Source organism: Tenrec ecaudatus, chromosome 13 (assembly GCF_050624435.1).
Source record: "Tenrec ecaudatus isolate mTenEca1 chromosome 13, mTenEca1.hap1, whole genome shotgun sequence".
In the NCBI taxonomy this organism is placed as follows: Eukaryota; Metazoa; Chordata; class Mammalia; order Afrosoricida; family Tenrecidae; genus Tenrec; species Tenrec ecaudatus.
Window position 1 is genome coordinate 136,749,506 of NC_134542.1, and position 19,080 is coordinate 136,768,585.

General features: G+C 49.9%; 1 protein-coding gene across 1 annotated transcript in view; it reads right to left on the reverse strand.

Annotated features, from left to right (window-relative positions):
- Positions 1-19,080, reverse strand: part of NCKAP5 (NCK associated protein 5) — a 965,306-nt gene that overhangs the window by 188,929 nt on the left and 757,297 nt on the right. The window contains exon 7 of the mRNA XM_075529168.1: positions 5,757-5,825. Coding sequence (XP_075385283.1) covers positions 5,757-5,825 — 69 coding nt within the window. The remainder of the gene's footprint in view (positions 1-5,756; positions 5,826-19,080) is intronic.

A 19,080-nucleotide genomic window follows, 5' to 3' on the forward strand; every position in this document is an offset into this window, starting at 1 on the left:
GATAATCCTCGCTTATTCACTCCATTGACAAATATGAATTGAACACCTGGTACGTGCTTTGAGCATCAAGAATGATGCCGGTGAAGTAGAATGCTGGTACTCCCCCACTTCAAGGCAAGTAAGAGTCCAGCACAGGCTCAAAACATCTGTTTAATTTCTTGTGGAGTGAAAGTCCTGGGCAGGATCACTCTTTGTGTGTGTCCACCAGGACACTCATTTCACAGATGACTTTAGATCCGACGTGGGAGATTCACCACATGAATGTCCTGGTGATTCCACATCCGGTCTAAGCACAGAGCACACGGACCTGAGACAGGCTCAAACGGGCCTTAGCAACATCCTCCTTCCTTTGCTTAGCCTTGATTTAAAAGAAATTCTTTACACTGCTAAGATGCCTGCCTATTAACCAGAGGTTGATGGTTCATGTCCACCCAAAGTTGCTTGGAAGGGAGACCTGACAATCTACTTCCGAAAAGTGGGCCACTGAAAAATCTGTGGACCAGGGTTCAGGTACCCTCTGGGTACTGTTTTGTGGGTAAACCATTTTGCTCGTTTCTTTGTTAGAAGTAAACTCAAAGGCCTAGTTTTCCTTTGCCTGTTTGCTCTGCAGTGTGCTGTACAGAGAAGGCAGACAACCCAAGCAGGGCATCTCGCTCTGGGATCTGTGGTCTCGCTCTGGGATCTGAAGAGGTCAGGCTTCTCTTCTTCCATCAGCTCCATAGTCCCTTGTTCTGACTGACTCGGGATGGGCAAGATCTAGGCATCCACAGTTTTAGGAATCATGCTATATCTTTGTTATGCCAAGGCTCGTGTGTCTGTATTAATTGGGACAGAGTGGGGGAATGAGGAGAGCTGCCACTGGCAAAGGGTCTGTAGCTCTTGTACTGTGGGCGCGGCTGCATTTCCTTCTCGTTGAGAAGCTTTCTGAGAATGTTCTCTGTATACAGTGCTCCTAAAACCATACCAGCTCCTTCTGAGGCGGTTCCTTTCCTTCGATTGATTGCAGTAATGCCGTGTCCGCACCCCCCCCCCCCCGCACTCCCCCCCCCGCCCCAACGTCCACTACACAACTCTTCCATCCTTCAGGGAAAGTGCTCTCTGTTCCACATTGCCGTCCTCTGAAATTCCCCTCACCTACACTCCTGGCGAAATGGTGGGTATGCATTGGGCCGCCAACCACAAAGTCAGCAGTTCGAAACTGCCAGGTGCTCCTCGGGAGAAAGACGGGGCTTTCTACTCCCATAAAGAGTTACCGTTTTGGAAACTCACAGGACAGTCCTACCATGTCCCACAGGGTCATAATGAGTCCGCGTCGATGCAACGGCAGTGAGTTTGGTCTTCCGAGTTTAATCCATACCGGGTCATCTAAAGGTGGGACAGTGGTTCTAGGAGATGTCTGTTTACCGACTTTGCATATGTCCTTGTATTTCTCTATGTGTGAAAGTGGGGCTTAAAGGATCGGTGGGCAGGGCAACGCTGAGGGCAAACTGCAATTCACTACCTGCCAGCCAGCTGCCTGTCAAGCAGTTAGACGAAGAAATGCAATTCCAACAGGACAACCTCCCCTCTCTGGAGAGAAAATAAGCCAGCCTTGGTTTTCCCTTGGGTCTGACAAGGTAAGGGGACGAGGAGGGGTGTGCGTGTGTTTGCACTTGGGTGCGTGCAGTGTGTGTCTACAGGTATGGGTCTCTTCTCTTTTGAGAAAACACACCCATTCATTATGACATGCAGGGGAGATTTCAAATTCCAAAGCATTTCCCCCCAATCCACAATATGCTCTCTGTTTTCCAGGGGGGAAAAAAAAACCAGAGCAAATAGAATGGAAGGCATTTTCCATTTACATTTCATCCACCTGTGTATATTTTATGCCCCTTACTAGCAGGGTAATAACTTACACGAGGCCTTTCCTTGTTAGTTTGTCTAATTAGTAGAAAAAGCCTTGAAAGGAATTTCCAGTTGGCATTATTACTACCTTCAAGTGCCCCTTTGAGAGTGTTCTCTTACAACTCATGGAAATGGATGGGCTACCCTCCTGCAGTTAGTTACGAAACCATTGGCATGCGTAATCAGGGGCCAGCGTCCATGAACACAAAACCTGGAGGGCCTGCTTCTCCACAGCAGACCACCTCCCTAAGCTGGGCAATAAAGACCAGGCTGCCCCTCCCCTGAACACTCCTGACTTCAGGGGGAACTTGAGAAGAAGTGATTTTGTGCGTGAGAAACGGAGGGTCGCTCCCAACAAAAGCTGCAGAATGCACAGGCAGCAGGTGCTGCATTTCCAGGCTGTGTGTGTGTGCATGTGCTGTGGGGTGGTTTGTTGTTTTTTTTTTTTTAATTGATGGGGAGGGGTGGCCTGTGGGTGAATTGTGCCCGAGATGTCTCTCAGGCGTGCATCGCATCAGGTTGACCTGTGATTACAGATGAACTCTCATTGGAAATGTCTGTGGAAGAGGTTACAGTCCAACTGTGGATCGATGATGTATGGCCTAAGGGCCGTGTCTGTTCCTTGCGAGAGCTCCAGATCTATTGGGTCTTTCTTGCCCTACCCTTTGATTGGACCAAGAGCCAGGGGAGCCAGAGAGAGGGCCTCAACTGGCCTCGGCAGACTCTGAGTCATCACTTCCACTTTTAAGTCGGCTGACTTTCATTGCCCTTTTAACTTTGGGCCCTGGGAAGATTATTCTGCATCTTCCTCAGTAAGTTCTGACGGCCCAAGAAATGCACACAGCATTTTGCTGGAGCAACTAATCCTCCGCATGTAGCCGGGAATAATAAGCAACTGAAATTTAAATAGTAAAAAAAAAATCAGACAACATTCTGGCGACATTTTGAGAGGTCTTCAGCTACGTGGAAATGGCTGTAACATAAAATGGTCTAGGGGGACCTTCCTCTCAAACTGCACAGCACCTCAGAATCACTGCCAGGGCGGGGGTGGGGGGTGGGTTAGAAATCCTGCAGGTGGTAGGCAGCCAGGGGATGTGAGGCGTGAAGCTCTTGATGCCGAGATGACACTTTCAGAACCACCATGTAGGAAAATCACACTGCTGGCTGGGAGGTCCTGGTTCTAACCCTCCAGCCGCTCTGCGGAGGAAGGCGGTCTGATCTGGGAGTGGCTTGCGAATCCAATGCACGCTCTCCAGGGGAACGGTCAAGGGCAGTGGGAAGCACAGCATGATACCACCCCTGTTGCAATTGTGCCCCAGGTGGGGCAATGGGTAGGGCCCCGAGGGGCTAACTGGACATTTAGTTGGCCCAGAGTTTCCTTAGGAGAAGGTCCAGGGATCTACTGCCAAAAAGCAGCCCCCGGAGCATCTGCTGGGCACAGTTCTGCTCTGACACACGCGGTACCATGGGGAATCGACTCAATGGTGGCTGGTTTGCTTTTACCGGCACTTTGAGGCAGAGATGACTTCCAAGTGGAGGGAGAGGAAAGGCATATGGAAGTGGGGTGGGCATGTTTGTCTGGGAGGTGGGGGTAGGGTGTATATGTTTGTCAGTGGGAGGGTAGGGTGTATATGTTTGTCGGGGAGGTGTAGGTGGGGTGGGCATGTTTGTCGGAGAGGTGGGGGTGGGTATATTTTGGGGGGAAGTGATGGTAGGGTGGGCATATTTGTTGGGGAGGTGGAGGTGGTCTGTATGTTTGTCGGGGAGGTGGTCTGTATGTTTGTTGGGGAGGTGGAGGTGGTGTGTATGTTTGTTGGGGAAGTGGAGGTGGTGATGTGTAGGTTTGTCAGGGAGGTGGGGGTGGGGTGAGCATGTTTGCTGGGGGGTGGAGGTGGTCTGTATGTTTATTGGGGAGGTGGAGGTGGTGGTGTGTATGTTTGTTGGGGAGGTGGAGGTGGTGGTGTGTATGTTTGTTGGGGAGGTGGAGGTGGTGGTGTGTATGTTTGTTGGGGAGGTGGAGGTGGTCTGTATGTTTGTTGGGGAGGTGGAGGTGGTCTGTATGTTTGTTGGGGAGGTGGAGGTGGTTTGTATGTTTGCTGGGGAGGTAGAGGTGGTCTGTATGTTTGTTGGGGAGGTGGAGGTGGTATCTATTTCAAGCCTCGCACTCAATCCTTCATAGAGAAGTGAACAGAGAGGCAGGGCAGTTGCTTTCCGGATAGGTCACATGCCTGGGATTCGAGCCGTGTTTTTGGAGCCCATGAGATCGATAAACATTTGAGAAGAAAGGGTATAAGAAAAATCCAGCAGAGTTTGTTCCCTCTCTCGCTGCCGTCAAGTTGATTCCGACTTCCAGAGTAGAACTTCCCCTATAGTTTCCCTGACAGAGCGGTCTCAGCTTTGTCCCCAAGAGCGGCCAGTGGTTTCCATCCACCAGCCTTTCCGTCAGCAACCAAACACCTCTGCTCTGCACCACAAGGGCTCTCCCTATTGCTAATGGAAATAAAAAGGCAGAGATGCATGCTAATTTCCACTGGGGAAAGTATGGAGACAGATCAAAATGCAGGTGAAGCTTTGGTTTTGGTTTCCTCAACTGTACATCAGTTACCCCGTGACAGATCTCAAATGGAATCACCGAGAAGGGTGAATGCCAGTTGGAGGCTCCCTGACAAAGCACGAGAGAAGTCATCCCCATTTAACTGGCGGCTCCAAGTGCCAGCCAGGTTCTAAATGCGCATGCGCTAGCTCAGGGAACGGCCAGCCCTGCCTAGGTGTCAGCCTGGGGCGCATGTGTAAGAATCCCACCCCACCCCCTTTCCCGGAAGCTCCCAACATCTCCCCCATCATCTCTTCATTACCATGTGATCATAATCATTGTGGTTGCTCAGGCGTGTGGCCCTGTGATCCTCTGGTGTGCTCCAATTTTCTTCCTCACTTCCCTTTCTCTTCTTGGCTTGTTTGCAATCTATTGATTCTTCCCCTCCGGCAGTCAACTGTGAACACTGTCCTCCACCCCCACCCCACCCCACCCCCCACCCTCTATCAAGCATTGGCTTTGATGGAAAAGGCAATACAGTAAGAGAAGCCCCAAGGCGATGCTCCCATTCACAAGCAGGGGTCACACTCCAGGGAAAGAAGGAAGGCTGTTCCAGCCGGACAGCGCCCTCAGACTCTGGCCAAAGGGTGAAGCAAACCGCAAAGCACAAGGCTGCTATCCGAAAGGTTGGAGGGTTCAAGTCCCCCCAGATGCACCTTGGAAGAAAGGTTTGGGTGATCAGCTTCTGGAAAACAAGTCATTGAAAACTCTATGAAGCACAAAATCCTCAAACCAAAACCAAACCTGCTGCCCCTGAGTCCAGGCTAACTTCCAGTGACCCTTTAGGACCGGCTAGAACTGCTCCTGTGGGTTTCAGCGACTATAACTTTTTATGAGTGTAGAAAGCTTCACCTTTCTCCCAAGGAGCAGTTGGCGGATTTGAACCGCAGACCTTGTAGTTAGTAGCTCCATGCATAACCACGGTTTGACCAGGGCTCCTGTATGGAGCACAGTTCTCTTCTAATGCACATAAGGTCACCAAGAATAGGAGTCGACTAGAGGACAGCTGTGGATAAGGGGGTATAAGAAATTGTGGGGGGTGGGGGGAGACATAGGCATAGCCTCCTTTTCAATGGTCACACGTGTAAAACTTTCTTTGGAGGAGAAAAAAATGCATATGCTCTGCAGACTCTGGCAGCACCCTTAAGGAGGTTTCACAAACATAGGAGGGGGGGATTGATTTCCCCCCACCTATATTTTGAAGATCCCTCCTACTGCAATCTGAGGAGAATCCCAGATAGCCTGGCCTCTGACCATGATCCATCTCCATGCACCTTACCTCATCCAGACATCTCTCATACCGCTCCCTCTGGCTTTCATTTTCCAAAGCCAACGCTGAATTCTCCACCTGCGGTAAGATACACAAATAACACACATGAATCCATGGAATGTTGGGTTATGTGACAACTTATTCAATACACTCACTAAGTACATCTCCCCAGGATTCTAAACAATCTTTAGACATCCCTTTGACAAGTTTGCTCCAGGTACGATTATAGATAGCTCAGGAATACCTTTGTTATATCAAATTGTTCACACGCACACGTAAACATTTATGACAATTTAAAGCAAAGCTTCACCTTCAGAACCGGTCGGAAATCAAATCATCCTCTGATATGCGACGGTCCCATAAAGATTACGCTATTGACTCCATCCTGTGCTTCCAAGTGAGAACATGAACTTTTCCAAGCATGTATTTATCGTCGGGGCCTTTTCTGTACTCTGGGAGCTTAGCTAGGGGTTGGACACAAATGTAGGCAAACACAAGGAAGGGAAAGGTCTACTAGAGAAAACCAGATGAACTTCTCACAACGAAAGCTACAAGGCAAGAGCACCAGAGCATCCTAATCAACTGACTCGGGATGAGGCCGGCCGGACGCTCAAAGCACGACCACATCCTCCCTGGAGTTCAGGAAAAGAACGCTATCGTTGGCACCACGGAGCAGGGAAGTCACGTCTGACTTCAGATTTACCCATCAGCACGACATTAGCCAACCCGGCTGGTTGGAACCGCCAAATCACACATCATGCAAACGAGCAGTGGTGGGGCCCAGCCCCTCGCTGCGGAGAAATCCTGGGGTTCAAGAACGATGAGAAAGAACAAACGGGAGCACATGAGAGCCGCAGAATGGAGCAGGGTTCCGACGGCACGGGAGAAAGGAAGAGGTGGGGAGACAAGAGGAGAATAGCCCACCCCCTACTGCCCACCATGCCCCCCACCCCTGGGTTTCCTTGTTGAAGCAGCTGGTCCTTTTCAGAATGACATCTTCCCAGCTTGCCGGAAACCCATCAGTTCAGCAATGGCTGAAAGATCACAGTACGGTCCTGATAACGGTATTTCTCCCAAATCACGGCTCGGCTGCAACATGGACAAGAGCACCACGAAGGCATGAACCTGTGCCAGGTGCAGGGCTCCTCCCCTACCTTACTTACCCACGGTGGGGCCAGCCTGCCCCTTGGGTCTGCGGGCCAAAGAGCCTCCGATTCCGCTCCCTGGGACAATACCAAGATCACCACACCAACCCGAATGGTGCTGTCACTGTTGTGGTTGCTGACTTGGAGTTGACTCTGAACTCACAGAAACCCCATGCACATCAATACGAAACACTGCTCAGTCCTGGGTCAACTCCCTGATGAGACCATTATGAACTGCAAAGTTTCCATGGGCTAATTTTCAGAAGTTGGGCTCCTGGCCATTCTGTCTGGAAGCTCTGCTAAACTGCTCAGCATCCCAGCACCGTATGGCATCCCAGTATGCCGGGGCTCCAATGGCAAATGGGTGGTGTCTGCAGAGGAGATGGACTGGCTGGGCATTGAACACGGATCTCCTGTGAGGAAGGCGAGAATCCTACCAGTGAGCTATCTACTCCTCCCAATTGTACTGTACTCTGTTGTATTTTAAAAGATGTCTGAAAATAGGAAGCCAAGAAGGCAGCAGGGGGCAGGAATGAGCACGTCCTCCTCAAGGCTGTCCAGGCACTGTCCAGGCAGGCATGTCTTCATTGGCACAGCGCCGGGACAAAGCACACCGAAGAGTGCACCTGGAGCTTACACTTCCTGCCCAATAGCATCCTCGAGGAAAAGTCACGTGGCCACCGTGCATTCAAAGCAGTTTGTGATCCTGGAAGCAGTGGCAGTAGTGGCCATGGAGAAAAGAAATTGGTGAAAGGCTGATTTCCACTGTTGGCACTAGACAGCCAGTCTCCATACTCAGGCCAGAGCTGGGTTAGCCTTGAGTATCTCAGAGGCAGCACTTGTCTTCCTTAAAAATCCCAGGGAGGAGTTTAAGTCCTGGCACCCACACTGGTATGCACATGGGCAGGTGTGCACCCACCCATGCACAGATACCCCATCGTGATGCCCTCGCTCATCAGCTCTGGGCCCAGTACAAGGTGCTAGAGGCATAGCTTCCCATAAAACCGTGCACTGTGTCAAGGCGTCCAGGAACCGTCTCTGGCGGGCTCCTGTTTGAAGCGTTGAATGGAAAACGCTTCCTGATACAACCTCTGGGTCCTTGACATGGGGCCTGCAAGAAAGGCTCCCCCCTCCCCCCGCCCTGGATGGAGCTTTCCCTGCTGCTGTCAGGATCATGGGGGCGGGGAGGGCTTGGCCAACTACAGACTGTGGGGTTCCCACCCCAGGATTTGGATTGAGTATGTCTTTGGCAGGGCAGAAGGATTATACTGAGTTTACCTGTTAACCACAGGGTCAGAAGTTCAAACCCACCAGCTACTTCTCAGAAAACCTATGAAGCGCTCTGCTCCCACAAAGAAGTGCAGCCTTGACACTTCTGTACAGGGTCGCTATGCTTCAAAATCGACTCCACATGGGGCCGGGGCTTTGGTTTGGGGGGTCGGGCCCGAGGCTGTGCATGGCTAGCAGGTGCTGCTGGCCTGGGAACCACCCTCTGAGAACCTGTGCCCCAGATGGACCTGCTTCAGCATGAAGGCAGTCCACACAGCGTCCCTGCCACTGGCGCCATCTCTTGCTCAGGCACTGTTTCCCTTCTCCTCTAGAAAGGTGTTAGGGACCATCCTTTGTCTGCCCCGCCTCACCAATCTCTTCGGGGCAGAAGGACATCTGTTCTCTTTGCTTCCATCCTTGCAATCATCATCCTTCTGGAAGCACGGCTACCATAATGTGCCTCCCTCCGCACAGATAAGCACACCGTAGTTCTGCGCATCTCCTCTTTTATCCTGTTTATATGTCTGCCTGCCTCTCCCTCCGACATCAGGGATTCTCCAGGAGGGAAAACAGTCCCTAGGAAGATCTATTAGTGCGCGGGCTTCGAACAGTAAAAAGGTTTTCAGTTTCGAAAATATTCTTTGATATTTTATTATAGCTCTCAAAAAACACACGGTAATGCTTTCATAACACAAACGGAACCGTGGGCTTGATAATTGTCTTCTGACGGGAGATCCCCAAGAAGGGCTGCATGCGGACTTGGCGGGAGATGAGAGTGAAAGACCTAGACTCATCCACCTAGGGGATGAGGCGCAGGCTCTGAGGGAAGTCTACAGTGTACGTTAAAAATTTCACTGTTACATTTTATTTTTTATTAATGGAAAGAAGATGATCTGGCTTTTGGAATATCGTTGGCATTCTGTCAATCCTGATGTTGCAGTCCATCTGCCCTTACTGCCGGCAAGTCTCCAGGACCCTCGGAGTATGTTTGCTCCTGGTAAATGGGGGTGTCCTAGCTACAGGTTGGGAAATCCTGAATGTCTCAGATGAGCAAGATGCTGGACAGCTGTGAGGAGCTGAATGTTTCTATGCTTTGCCAAACCGCTTCCATCCGAAACGGGGTTGCTCTTGGGGGTGGGGACAGTGGTGTGGGGTGATGACTGGCACCTGGAATTGGGTGTTTGCGCAAGTTCACAGAAGGTTTCTTTCGGGCACTGGTTCCTTTGACGTTCATTTCCCTTTCCCATCACTCGCTCTTATTTGCTTCTCAGACCTGAGTGCCACATCCAGGTGCCCATTCATTTACTACCTTCTCCTGATCTAAAAAAACCAGAAAAGCTCTCAGACAAGGTACTCATGCCTAATTCACATTAAGATTCCCAAGGCTGATTAAAAGAGCGCTAAGAGGATTTGCATTTTTAGAGAGGATTAAGAGACTGCATCTCTAATTGTACCCTTTGAGGAGGTGGAAAGCTGGCAGGCTTGCAGGGCTGTGGGGGTACCTCCTTTCACCTTGAAATCACAGAAGGGCTCTCCCACTAGGCTTACTAGTAAGTTCTAGAAGGCCTCCATCATCATGGCTGCCCCCAGGTCTTGCCCTGCTTCGGCGGTGCTGTTTCTGACTCATAGCGACCCTCTGCTGGTTTCCAAGGCGGTCAAGTCTTTGCGGGAGCAGAAAGCCCCATCTTTCTCCTGCAGCGCAGCTGGTGGGTTTGAAACATTGACCTTGCCGTTAGCGGCCCTATGCACAGCTGCGACACCACCGCCACAGCTGCGACACCACCGCAGTGCCTTCCCCAAAACTAAACCTCAGTGTCATCAGCTCAGTCCTGGCTCATATCACTGCTGTAGGATGCAGTTGCCCTTTTGGATCCCTGGGGCTGTCGATGTTCATGGGAACGAAGGCTTCACCTGTCTCCTGTGCCTGTGCAGGGGGCAGCTGCAGGGTTTGAAAGGGGAGGGCCACCTGCCTAACTGGGAGGTCTCACCGACTCAGGTGCCCACCTCTGTGTTCTCGTTGGCGCCCATCCTGCACAGCCTCAGCTCCTGCGCTCAGCACACGCAGGGCCATGTCTTCCTGATTTAGGTGTGCAAACAATCCTGCCACGTCTAATTTTAAACAGCCAACATGTGAACCCTGATTGCAGAGCCGGAGAGAGATGAACATTAGTGACCATCAGAGTATCCCCAGAGACAGGCTATCCAGTGCGGATCAGAGAAAATATAACGCCATCATGAAGTGATGAGTTTGGAGCCTGTATTATCTAGGTGTTCCATATAACTTATTTAATAATTTTATGCACATCGAATGAGCTTGTAAATGGTCTCAGTTTGTGACTACACATTCATAAGTGATGGCAGAAATCACATAATATATTTTTTCCATACTAACAACCAACTCATTGGAAATGCTATCACTGAGCAACAGAAATGGCGACTATTCGTGGACCCCATAAAGCAGAAGCAACAGGATTCACGTCAACTTTATCTTTGGAAAGACACAATGGAGATGCCCAGGATCACCAGGAAGAACAAGGCCAGGGGACAATGGTGGAGCAGACCATCAATTTGTCGTAAGCAAGTTCAAGCAGCGGAAGCCGAGGAAAACGAACATAAGCCAAGTAGAGCCAAAGCGCGACCTTGAACATATCTGACCTGAATTTCACGACTGTCTCAAGAACAGGGCAGATGCACCAAGCGCTGGTGATCACAAGCGGGTGAGTTGTGGGATCGCATCATAACAAATTATCGGTGGCATTGTGTAGAATGGAGATTTCTCAATGTTAATCATGCCAGCGAAGAGCCCTGGCACTGACCAAGAGGCAGGCATCTGAACAACACAAGGAGATCTTGCATGGGTGACAGTCAGGCATGATGCGTGCCAGGACTGTATCCTTTGAGCATACATACTCAATCTGCATGCTGGGCAAATAATCCGAGCAGCCGGACTGGACGAAGAAAGTGGCACCACGATTAGAGGAAGCCTCGTGAACAACTGGCAACGTGCAGCTGGCACCCCGTGGTGCTTCCTGAAAGTGAAGAGGGCTTAAAGCGCTTATTGATGAAGACTGGGGACTCCATCTTCAGTAAGTATAGATCATATTCCAATACAAAGGAAATAAAACATATAATTGTACAATCAGTGGAGGAAAAAAATGGGCATGTCATGGTTTCCATTTCACTTCAGTCCCAAATCAGCACCCCTGTTAGCAATTCTCAAGGAATCGAATGAATTATTATTACATTAAATATATCTGCTACAAAAGACTTCTTTAAAGTGTTCAAAAGCAAAAATGTCATTTTGAGGGAAAAGATGTACCCAACCCAAGCCACCGCAGGGCTTCCTATGCACAGGAAAGCTGGACAAAAATCGAGAAGGCCGAAAAAGAACTGACACATTTCTATCCTGGTGTTTGTGAGGAATAGTGACTAAACCCTGAATTGCCCAAAGAACAAACAGAGGTGCTGGGAGAAATCCAGGCAGAATGCTCCTGGGAAGTGAGGCTGGGAGGCTGGGAGGCTTCATCTTACGTACTTTGGACATGTTACTAGGAGCAATGAGTCACAGGAGCAGGGTTATCAGGCTCGGTAAAGTAGAGGATCAGGGATAAAAAGTCAATGAGATGTATTGACATCGTAGCTGCCTCAATGGGCACAAACAGCCACGGCGGCCAGTTTGGAGCAGGACGGCAGCGTTCTGGTGTTGTGTACACGGGCCACTGTGTGTCCGAGGGACTGGAGGGCGCCTGACCACTGTATCAACAGATTCGTCTCCAACACACGATTTCCTGATTATAAGCTGCTTAGCATTGCACCAGTTACTTGTGTGTCCCAGTGGTGAACACCGGACCTCAGGAGCCTGCTATCCGCGCTCTGCTCTGTTGCCTTTGAGGTGTGTGACACCGTCTATTTCGCTGTAGTAATTAGTTAATGGCGATGTCACAGTAGTTATATTAAAATCAAAAGTATCAGCAATGGAAAAGAACACGTATTTAGGCTCAAGCTGAAAGAAGTGTTTCCAATTATGAAAGAAGGCAACGGGTAGCCAGGTAATCGAAAGTTCTTTGCCAAAAGATATGCATGAATGTGTTCTTACTTCTGAGATGCGTCGTCCGAGCCACCAAATCTCTGACTTTCAAAGGACAGAGGACTAGTGTGCTTACGAAAACTGGGGTGGCAGTGACAGAAGCAACAAAGCCCACATGGAAGAAACACACCAGCCGGTGTGACCACGAGCTGTCAAAGGGATCAGGTATCAAGCATCAAGGAACAAAAAAATCATATCATTGTAAATGTGGGTGATTGCAGAGTGGAGGCTCAAAGCCCAATGGTAGCTAACCGGACACCCCTTACTGAAGGGTTGTGGGGAGGAGATGAGCCAGGCAGGGTGCAGAGTAGCAACGATGAAACATACAACTTTCCTCTAGTTCTTAAATACTCCCACCCCCCACTATCATGATCCCAATTCTACCTTACAAATCTGGCTAGACCAGAGGATGTGCATAGGTACAGATAGCAACTGGAAACACGGGGAATCCAGGACAGATGAACCCTTCAGGATCAGTGGTGAGAGTGGCGATGCCTGGAGGGTGGAGGGAATGTGGGGTAGACAGGGGGAACTGATTACAAGAATCTAGGTATAGCCTCCTCCTTGGGGGAGGGACAGCAGAGAAGAAGGCGGGGGAGACATCAGACAGTGTAATATATGACAAAATAATAATAATTTATGAAGGATGAAGGGTTCATGAGGTAGGGGGGAGTGGGAGGGAGGGGGAAATGAGCAGCAGATATTAAGGGCCCAAGTAGAAGGCAGATGTTTTGAGAATGATGATGGCAACAAATGTACATACACAATGGATATATGTATGGATTGTGATAAGAATTGTATGAGCCCCCTATAAAATGATTTAAACATTTTTTTAAAATTCCTCATGCAATTGGCACCCAGTCACAGGGCTTTCCCAGCTGCTGTCTTTGCAGGAGCAGATAGTCGGGGTTCTTGTGTGGCACTGATGGGTTGGCTCCCGTTGGCGGACTTTCAGTGAATCCAGTACAAACCCCTTGCACAACACAAGGCCCTTGCCAGGCCAGAGAAGGAAGAAATGTGAGTGGATCCAATCACTTTGCTGACTATGGAGTATGCGGTCTACACCACAAAGCGTTACTTTTAGAAGTTGTCCTTGATGTACTCTTTTCAATGATTGATTTGATGAAAATGATACTCATTAATATATGAACCTTATGAGGTCATTTAAGTGGAGCCTCTGTGCTGGGGAAAATACTGTTAGTTTTATGTCAGAGAAGGAGATACTCCAGGAGACTCCTGTCCATGTAACTCCTCATTTAACAGAGACATTGAGGCAAAAGCCCCAGGGCAAAGAGGAACTGCATGGGGAGAGTGGGGGTGGGGGGTGAGGATGGCAGTATTCCAATCAAGGGACAGCGACCTGTGAAGCGGAGCACTGGCATCTTGGAGGGAGAAGTGAACACACCATCCCTTGCTCAAACGTACCCTGAGAAAGAGGAGGAGGCCTGGGAAGGACAGCTGGCCTGCTGACTTATCTCCTGAAATCTTAGAGGCTGATAAGGTCCTTTAAAAAAAAATTACTCCATGCCGGGATGGAGTAGGGAACCAGTGGAGAGGTCTGGGAGGCTGGCCCCAGCACCAAAAATTAAGTGGATTCCTGCCCCTCCCCCGAGAAGAATTTGTTTCAAAGGACGACATTGATTCTGCAGCTCCGGGAGAGGGACATATCTGATCAGAGCACATGGGTGCAGATGAAGGGGGAGGAGGAGAGAGTGGAGCACAGCCTGGCCCACCAGGCCGTGAGGATGATGTTTTTGATTAGAGCAGCCAGTCCACAGAGAGAACAACATAGCTGGCCCCACTATGAGACATGATGCCCCTCAGTGACTAAGGGCGATACAGGGGACAGCACTGGAGACACAGTGTGCGAATTGCACCTGACCTGATCCCACCACACCGAGGCAAAGCACTGGGGGAGTGCAGCGGAACAGCAAGGGAATGGAGTGGCAAGGTCCCCAGGAAATGCTGAAAGTGGACTTTGGGGCCAGGGTGTGGTGCCCCAACAGACTGGACTGGAAAACACTCCTAAGGGCCAACAAGCGATCCTTGAACTCCAAAAAAAAAAAAATTAAAAGATCATTTTATTGGGGGCTCTTACAACCCTGATAACAATCCACACATCGATCATATCAAGCATATGTGTACATAGGTTGCTATCATTTTTTTTCTAGACATTTTCTTTGTATTGAGCCCTTGGTATCAGCTCCTCTTCCTCCCCCACTCCCTTTCCTCCTTGAGATCCCCTTGATAAATGATAAATTATTTTCATGTTCATATCTTACACTGATCACTGTCTCCCTTCCCCCATGGTTTCTGTTGTTTATAGCCCTGGAGGGGGTGGTGTGGTTACTTGTCGACCATTGATCATTGGGATCGGTTCCTCCTTCCTCTGCTCCTCTGCCCACCTTCCCCCTACCCTTCTGGTATTGCTATTCCCATTCCTGTTCCTGGATTCCGTGTGTCCTGAGCTTTTATCTCTTATCTGTAGCTGTGTACATGCTCCGGTCTAGTCTGAAGTGAGAGGCAGGACTGGGGTCATGGTAGTGGGGGTGAGGAAGCCTCAAGGAACCAGAGGAATATTGCGTGTTTCATCGGTGCTTTACTGCACCCTGGCTGGCTCATCCCTTCCCTGTGACCCCTCTGTGGGCTCTGGGTCTCTGCTCTGACCACCTCCCTATGATAAGGGTGGGGTTGGGGTGTCTTTAACAGAAACAGGAAACAAAGTGAGATAAACAGTGGTAACGGAGATACTTAGAAAAAAAGACTTATTGCTTTGCCATATCCTGATATTTGTCCTTAGAGCGGAGAGAAAATCAGTAGGAGCGTGTGCCTCCTGGTCTTCCGAAAGGGATGGCAGCGGTTGCATTGGTCCTCCCTCTTTCCACTGTTAGCAAGGTTTCGTGGTCTGTGTTTGTATTTCAGAACTGACCGGCGCACTCCGACTCTGTCCTCCTTAGGGAAGGATGTGTTCCTCTGCGGAAGGACTCATGTGGCAGTGCTGCTTCCCTGGTAGCCTCTGATCTTCCATGTAGGAGAACTGGACTGGATTCCTGGCCAAGACCACGTGCAGCCCCCTCCTTGCGCATGGCTTCTGTGTTGCTCTCTTGCTAGACAGTGGGGCTTCTAGACTGGAAACATCAGGCAGTCCCTGTGCCTCATGACGAGCTGACCCCACGGTGCATTGGATCACCACTCAAAGGAGCCCACTCAACGTCAGGGAAGGAAAGAGTGACAGCTGAAGAACTTGAAATGGGAAAATGGGATTCTGTCTAGGAAGATGGTGGTTAAATTTATGTATCTCCAATACCCTTGGCCCTTCCTGCCCACGACTAGGGTCTTTCAAGCTGCAGCAGCAGATGGACAGCAGAGCATCAACGGCAGGCCGAGCTCTGTCCTGCCTCCTCCTTTTATCTGCCTCCCCCACGTCTGAAAAGGGCAGCAGCCCAGGAGCATTGATGACGTCCAAGAGGCCAGCGTGTAATACGGGGATTAAAGAAATGCCACCTGGCCATCCATTGCCTTGAGGAGAATCTAGAAGGGCAAGTGGGACCCTTTGGATCTGTTCCTGTCCTTTGATGTCCTGACATTTCCTCACTGGGGTGAAACAATCGAAATCAGATCCGGCCATGGGACTGGACTCACCCCCAGGGGCTCTCAAAATCCTTAGTTTCGGGGAGAAAAACTAGTTCCGTTTATACGTTTGAGATGAGTGAGTACTACCTAGAGAAGAGGAAGCTGGGAGTTGGAAATGTGAGAGAAGCCAGGCGAAAGCCTTAATGAAGTATTGACGGACCGCTTCTGTGCTCAGCACTTAAGACATTCTCCAGCGACTGCAAAAGACATATTAGTGTTCTTTCCGCTTTACAGCTGAGAAAAACAGGCTCACAGAGGTCAATAGCCTCCTCCTGGGCACGCAGACTGCTTGACTCGGGAGGACCGCACACCCCACCGCAGGCTGTTTGTTAGGCCGTGGAGCCTCCGGGTGCTCTGCTGAAATGAGTCCCCTTCTTCTAGAAGCCCACTTCCTGGTGCGAGCCAACGGAGAGGAGGCAGGACTCGGCGTCCTATTAGGGAATGGGCATACAGCAGCCGTTGCTGGGAAACCCGTGGGGATGAGAAGGACAAACATATTTCTGTACGCCCTAATGCCTCTCATTCTAGCTTTCAAAATTTCCTGGGATCCTCGGTGTGGGTGAATGGTTGGGAACTGGCAGATGTTTTCAAGCAGTTGGGACCCTGAGGTGATAAAGGATGGGACGAACATCAAGGTAATTCCTTACTGAGGCAATTCCTTACTCAGGGGCAATCATAGACACACTGGTTGGGGAGCTGGCAGCCATCAATTTTATTAGGTGATTCCACCCCCCACCCCCTGTTGAATTCCACATCATCTCACCAAGATAATATTGAATTAGGCACACTGAGGACTTCTATCCAGTGACGCTAAAGATGTATTTTATGGTAAACCTGGGCGATGTATCACACATATATTTTAAGTATAAGAATAGTGTGATATCCAGAGGCCTGTCCATTGTAGTTGGCTGTTCTTGAACCGTTTTTTTCTTCTGCCATATGCCATATGTGGCCGAGAGAACAGGTAGGGCCGCATGCTTTTGTGTCCGACCTTTTACTTGCTGTGGGACGTAACCTCTGCCAGCTTCCTGTTTGTCCCCATCATCTGACGAGGCTGCGTCCTAGCTAAGGCCCTTTCCAACTATGAACTCCCAGGTCTCTACGACCTCGTACCGTAATTATCCAAAGGTTGTTTTTAAGAGTTGATGACAATGATCCCAATTTAACCGGCTCCCCAGTGCGAATGTCGCTAGGACAAAAGTTTGCACATGGATGGTGCTTCTCATTGCCTTCTTCAAGTCTGGGGGACCAGCAGGCCGCTTGGGGAAGGATGCGCAGAGACGCGCTGGCTTCGTTTTCCTGGACCAGACTTCGATGTGATCTAGTGAGCACAGAGAATCGTCACCAAGCCAGAGGGAAGCCTCATTAAGACAAGCATGGACGGGTTGTCGGGTTACGAACAGCCAGCTTATTTCCATGTTCCAGCAGATGGCTCAGCAAACAAAGTCTTGTTGATCTGCTTGGAACAAATTATCTACAAGGAAGACTCTGACACAATGAGAGAGAGTGTGCACAGGATTTCTGCACGTGTGCAAGCACGTGCATGCACACAAAACCCAGGGTGTCTCAACCTCAGCACTATGAACTTTTTAGGCCATATAATTATTCACAGCTAGGGACTGTCTTCTGCATTGTTGGATGTTCAGCAACATCCCCGGTCCCGACCCATTCTATGCTATCAACACCTCATCCACCCCACCCCCCAAGGATTGACCCGAAAGTGTCCCTAAAACCAAACCTAACCCACTGCCATCAAGTAAATCATGATTTATAGTAATGCTATCGGGAAAACCTGCTAGCATAGTCATGTTTTGTGCCATTAACCTCAAGGCCAGCAGTTCAAAACCACCAGGTGCTCAACTGAAGAAAGACGAGGCTTTCTATGGCAATCAAGAATTACAGACTCTGGAGCGCAGGGGCAGCTCTGCTCTGTCCTACAGTGACTCTCTGAGCTGTCATTGACTTGGCGGCCACGAGCTGTTGAAAAAGAGAGACTAGAACTGCCCACACGGCTGTCAGGGTTGGAAGCGTTACAGAAACAGACCACCACCCCTTTCACTCGCGGAGCGGCTGGTAGGGTTTGACCTCTCAACTTTCCGGTTAGCAGTCACCGGCATAACCACACCACTACCGGCATTCCTCTGAACTTCTCTAGACATTGCCAAATGTCCTCACTCTCACTCACACGCACACGCACATATTTATACACACATACGGACATGGGCATCGGCGATAGGACGTCTAGATGTGCGTGGCACTTTTAATTTTATTAATACGTTGTATAGACTTTCGGATTTAGGAAGGATTGGATTCACACGTCTACCCACATTATTTTAAGGAGGGAGGGAGGTGCAGCTCAGAGGTAGTAAATAATGACAGACAAACACACACCGCACACCCTCACCCAGCCACTGAAACTTAATGACACACAAACACACACCGCACACCCTCACCCGGCCACTGCAACTTAATGATACACACACACACACACCGCACACCCTCACCCGGCCACTGCAACTTAATGACACACACACACACACACACACACACACACACACACACACACCGCACACCCTCACCCGGCCACTGCAACTTAATGACACACAAACACACACCGCACACCCTCACCCGGCCACTGCAACTTAATGACACACAAACACACACCGCACACCCTCACCCGGCCACTGCAACTTAATGACACACACACACACACCGCACACCCTCACCCGGCCACTGCAACTTAATGACACACACACACACACACACCGCACACCCTCACCCGGCCACTGTAACTTATTTTTGGCATCAGACTCAAGAATACCAGCGTGAAAGAGATCTTGGTGCGTCAGAGCCAGTTTCTAAGAAATAAAGTAAGTCTCTAAGTGTGTTTTCCTTTTTCTAAAAGTAAGCCTTCCACCCATGACCCTGATTGTCTAGGCCTCTTGCTCTGACAGATTAGATATCAACTGAATGTTAATTTTACCCATCAAGGGGTCGAATCTGTTCCCAATTTATGAGAATCGACAACTTGCTAGAGCACATTCTCTTAGAGCGTGCTAGTCGTTGACAGGTTGCGACAGCCCCAAGCTCAGGTCTCACACCTGCTGAGTTCCACTTAGATCTCATGGCAGCCAGAGCACAATTAGCTAGTCAATTGCTCGGGAGGGAACATCACCTTGGAGACGTGACCAAGTTCACA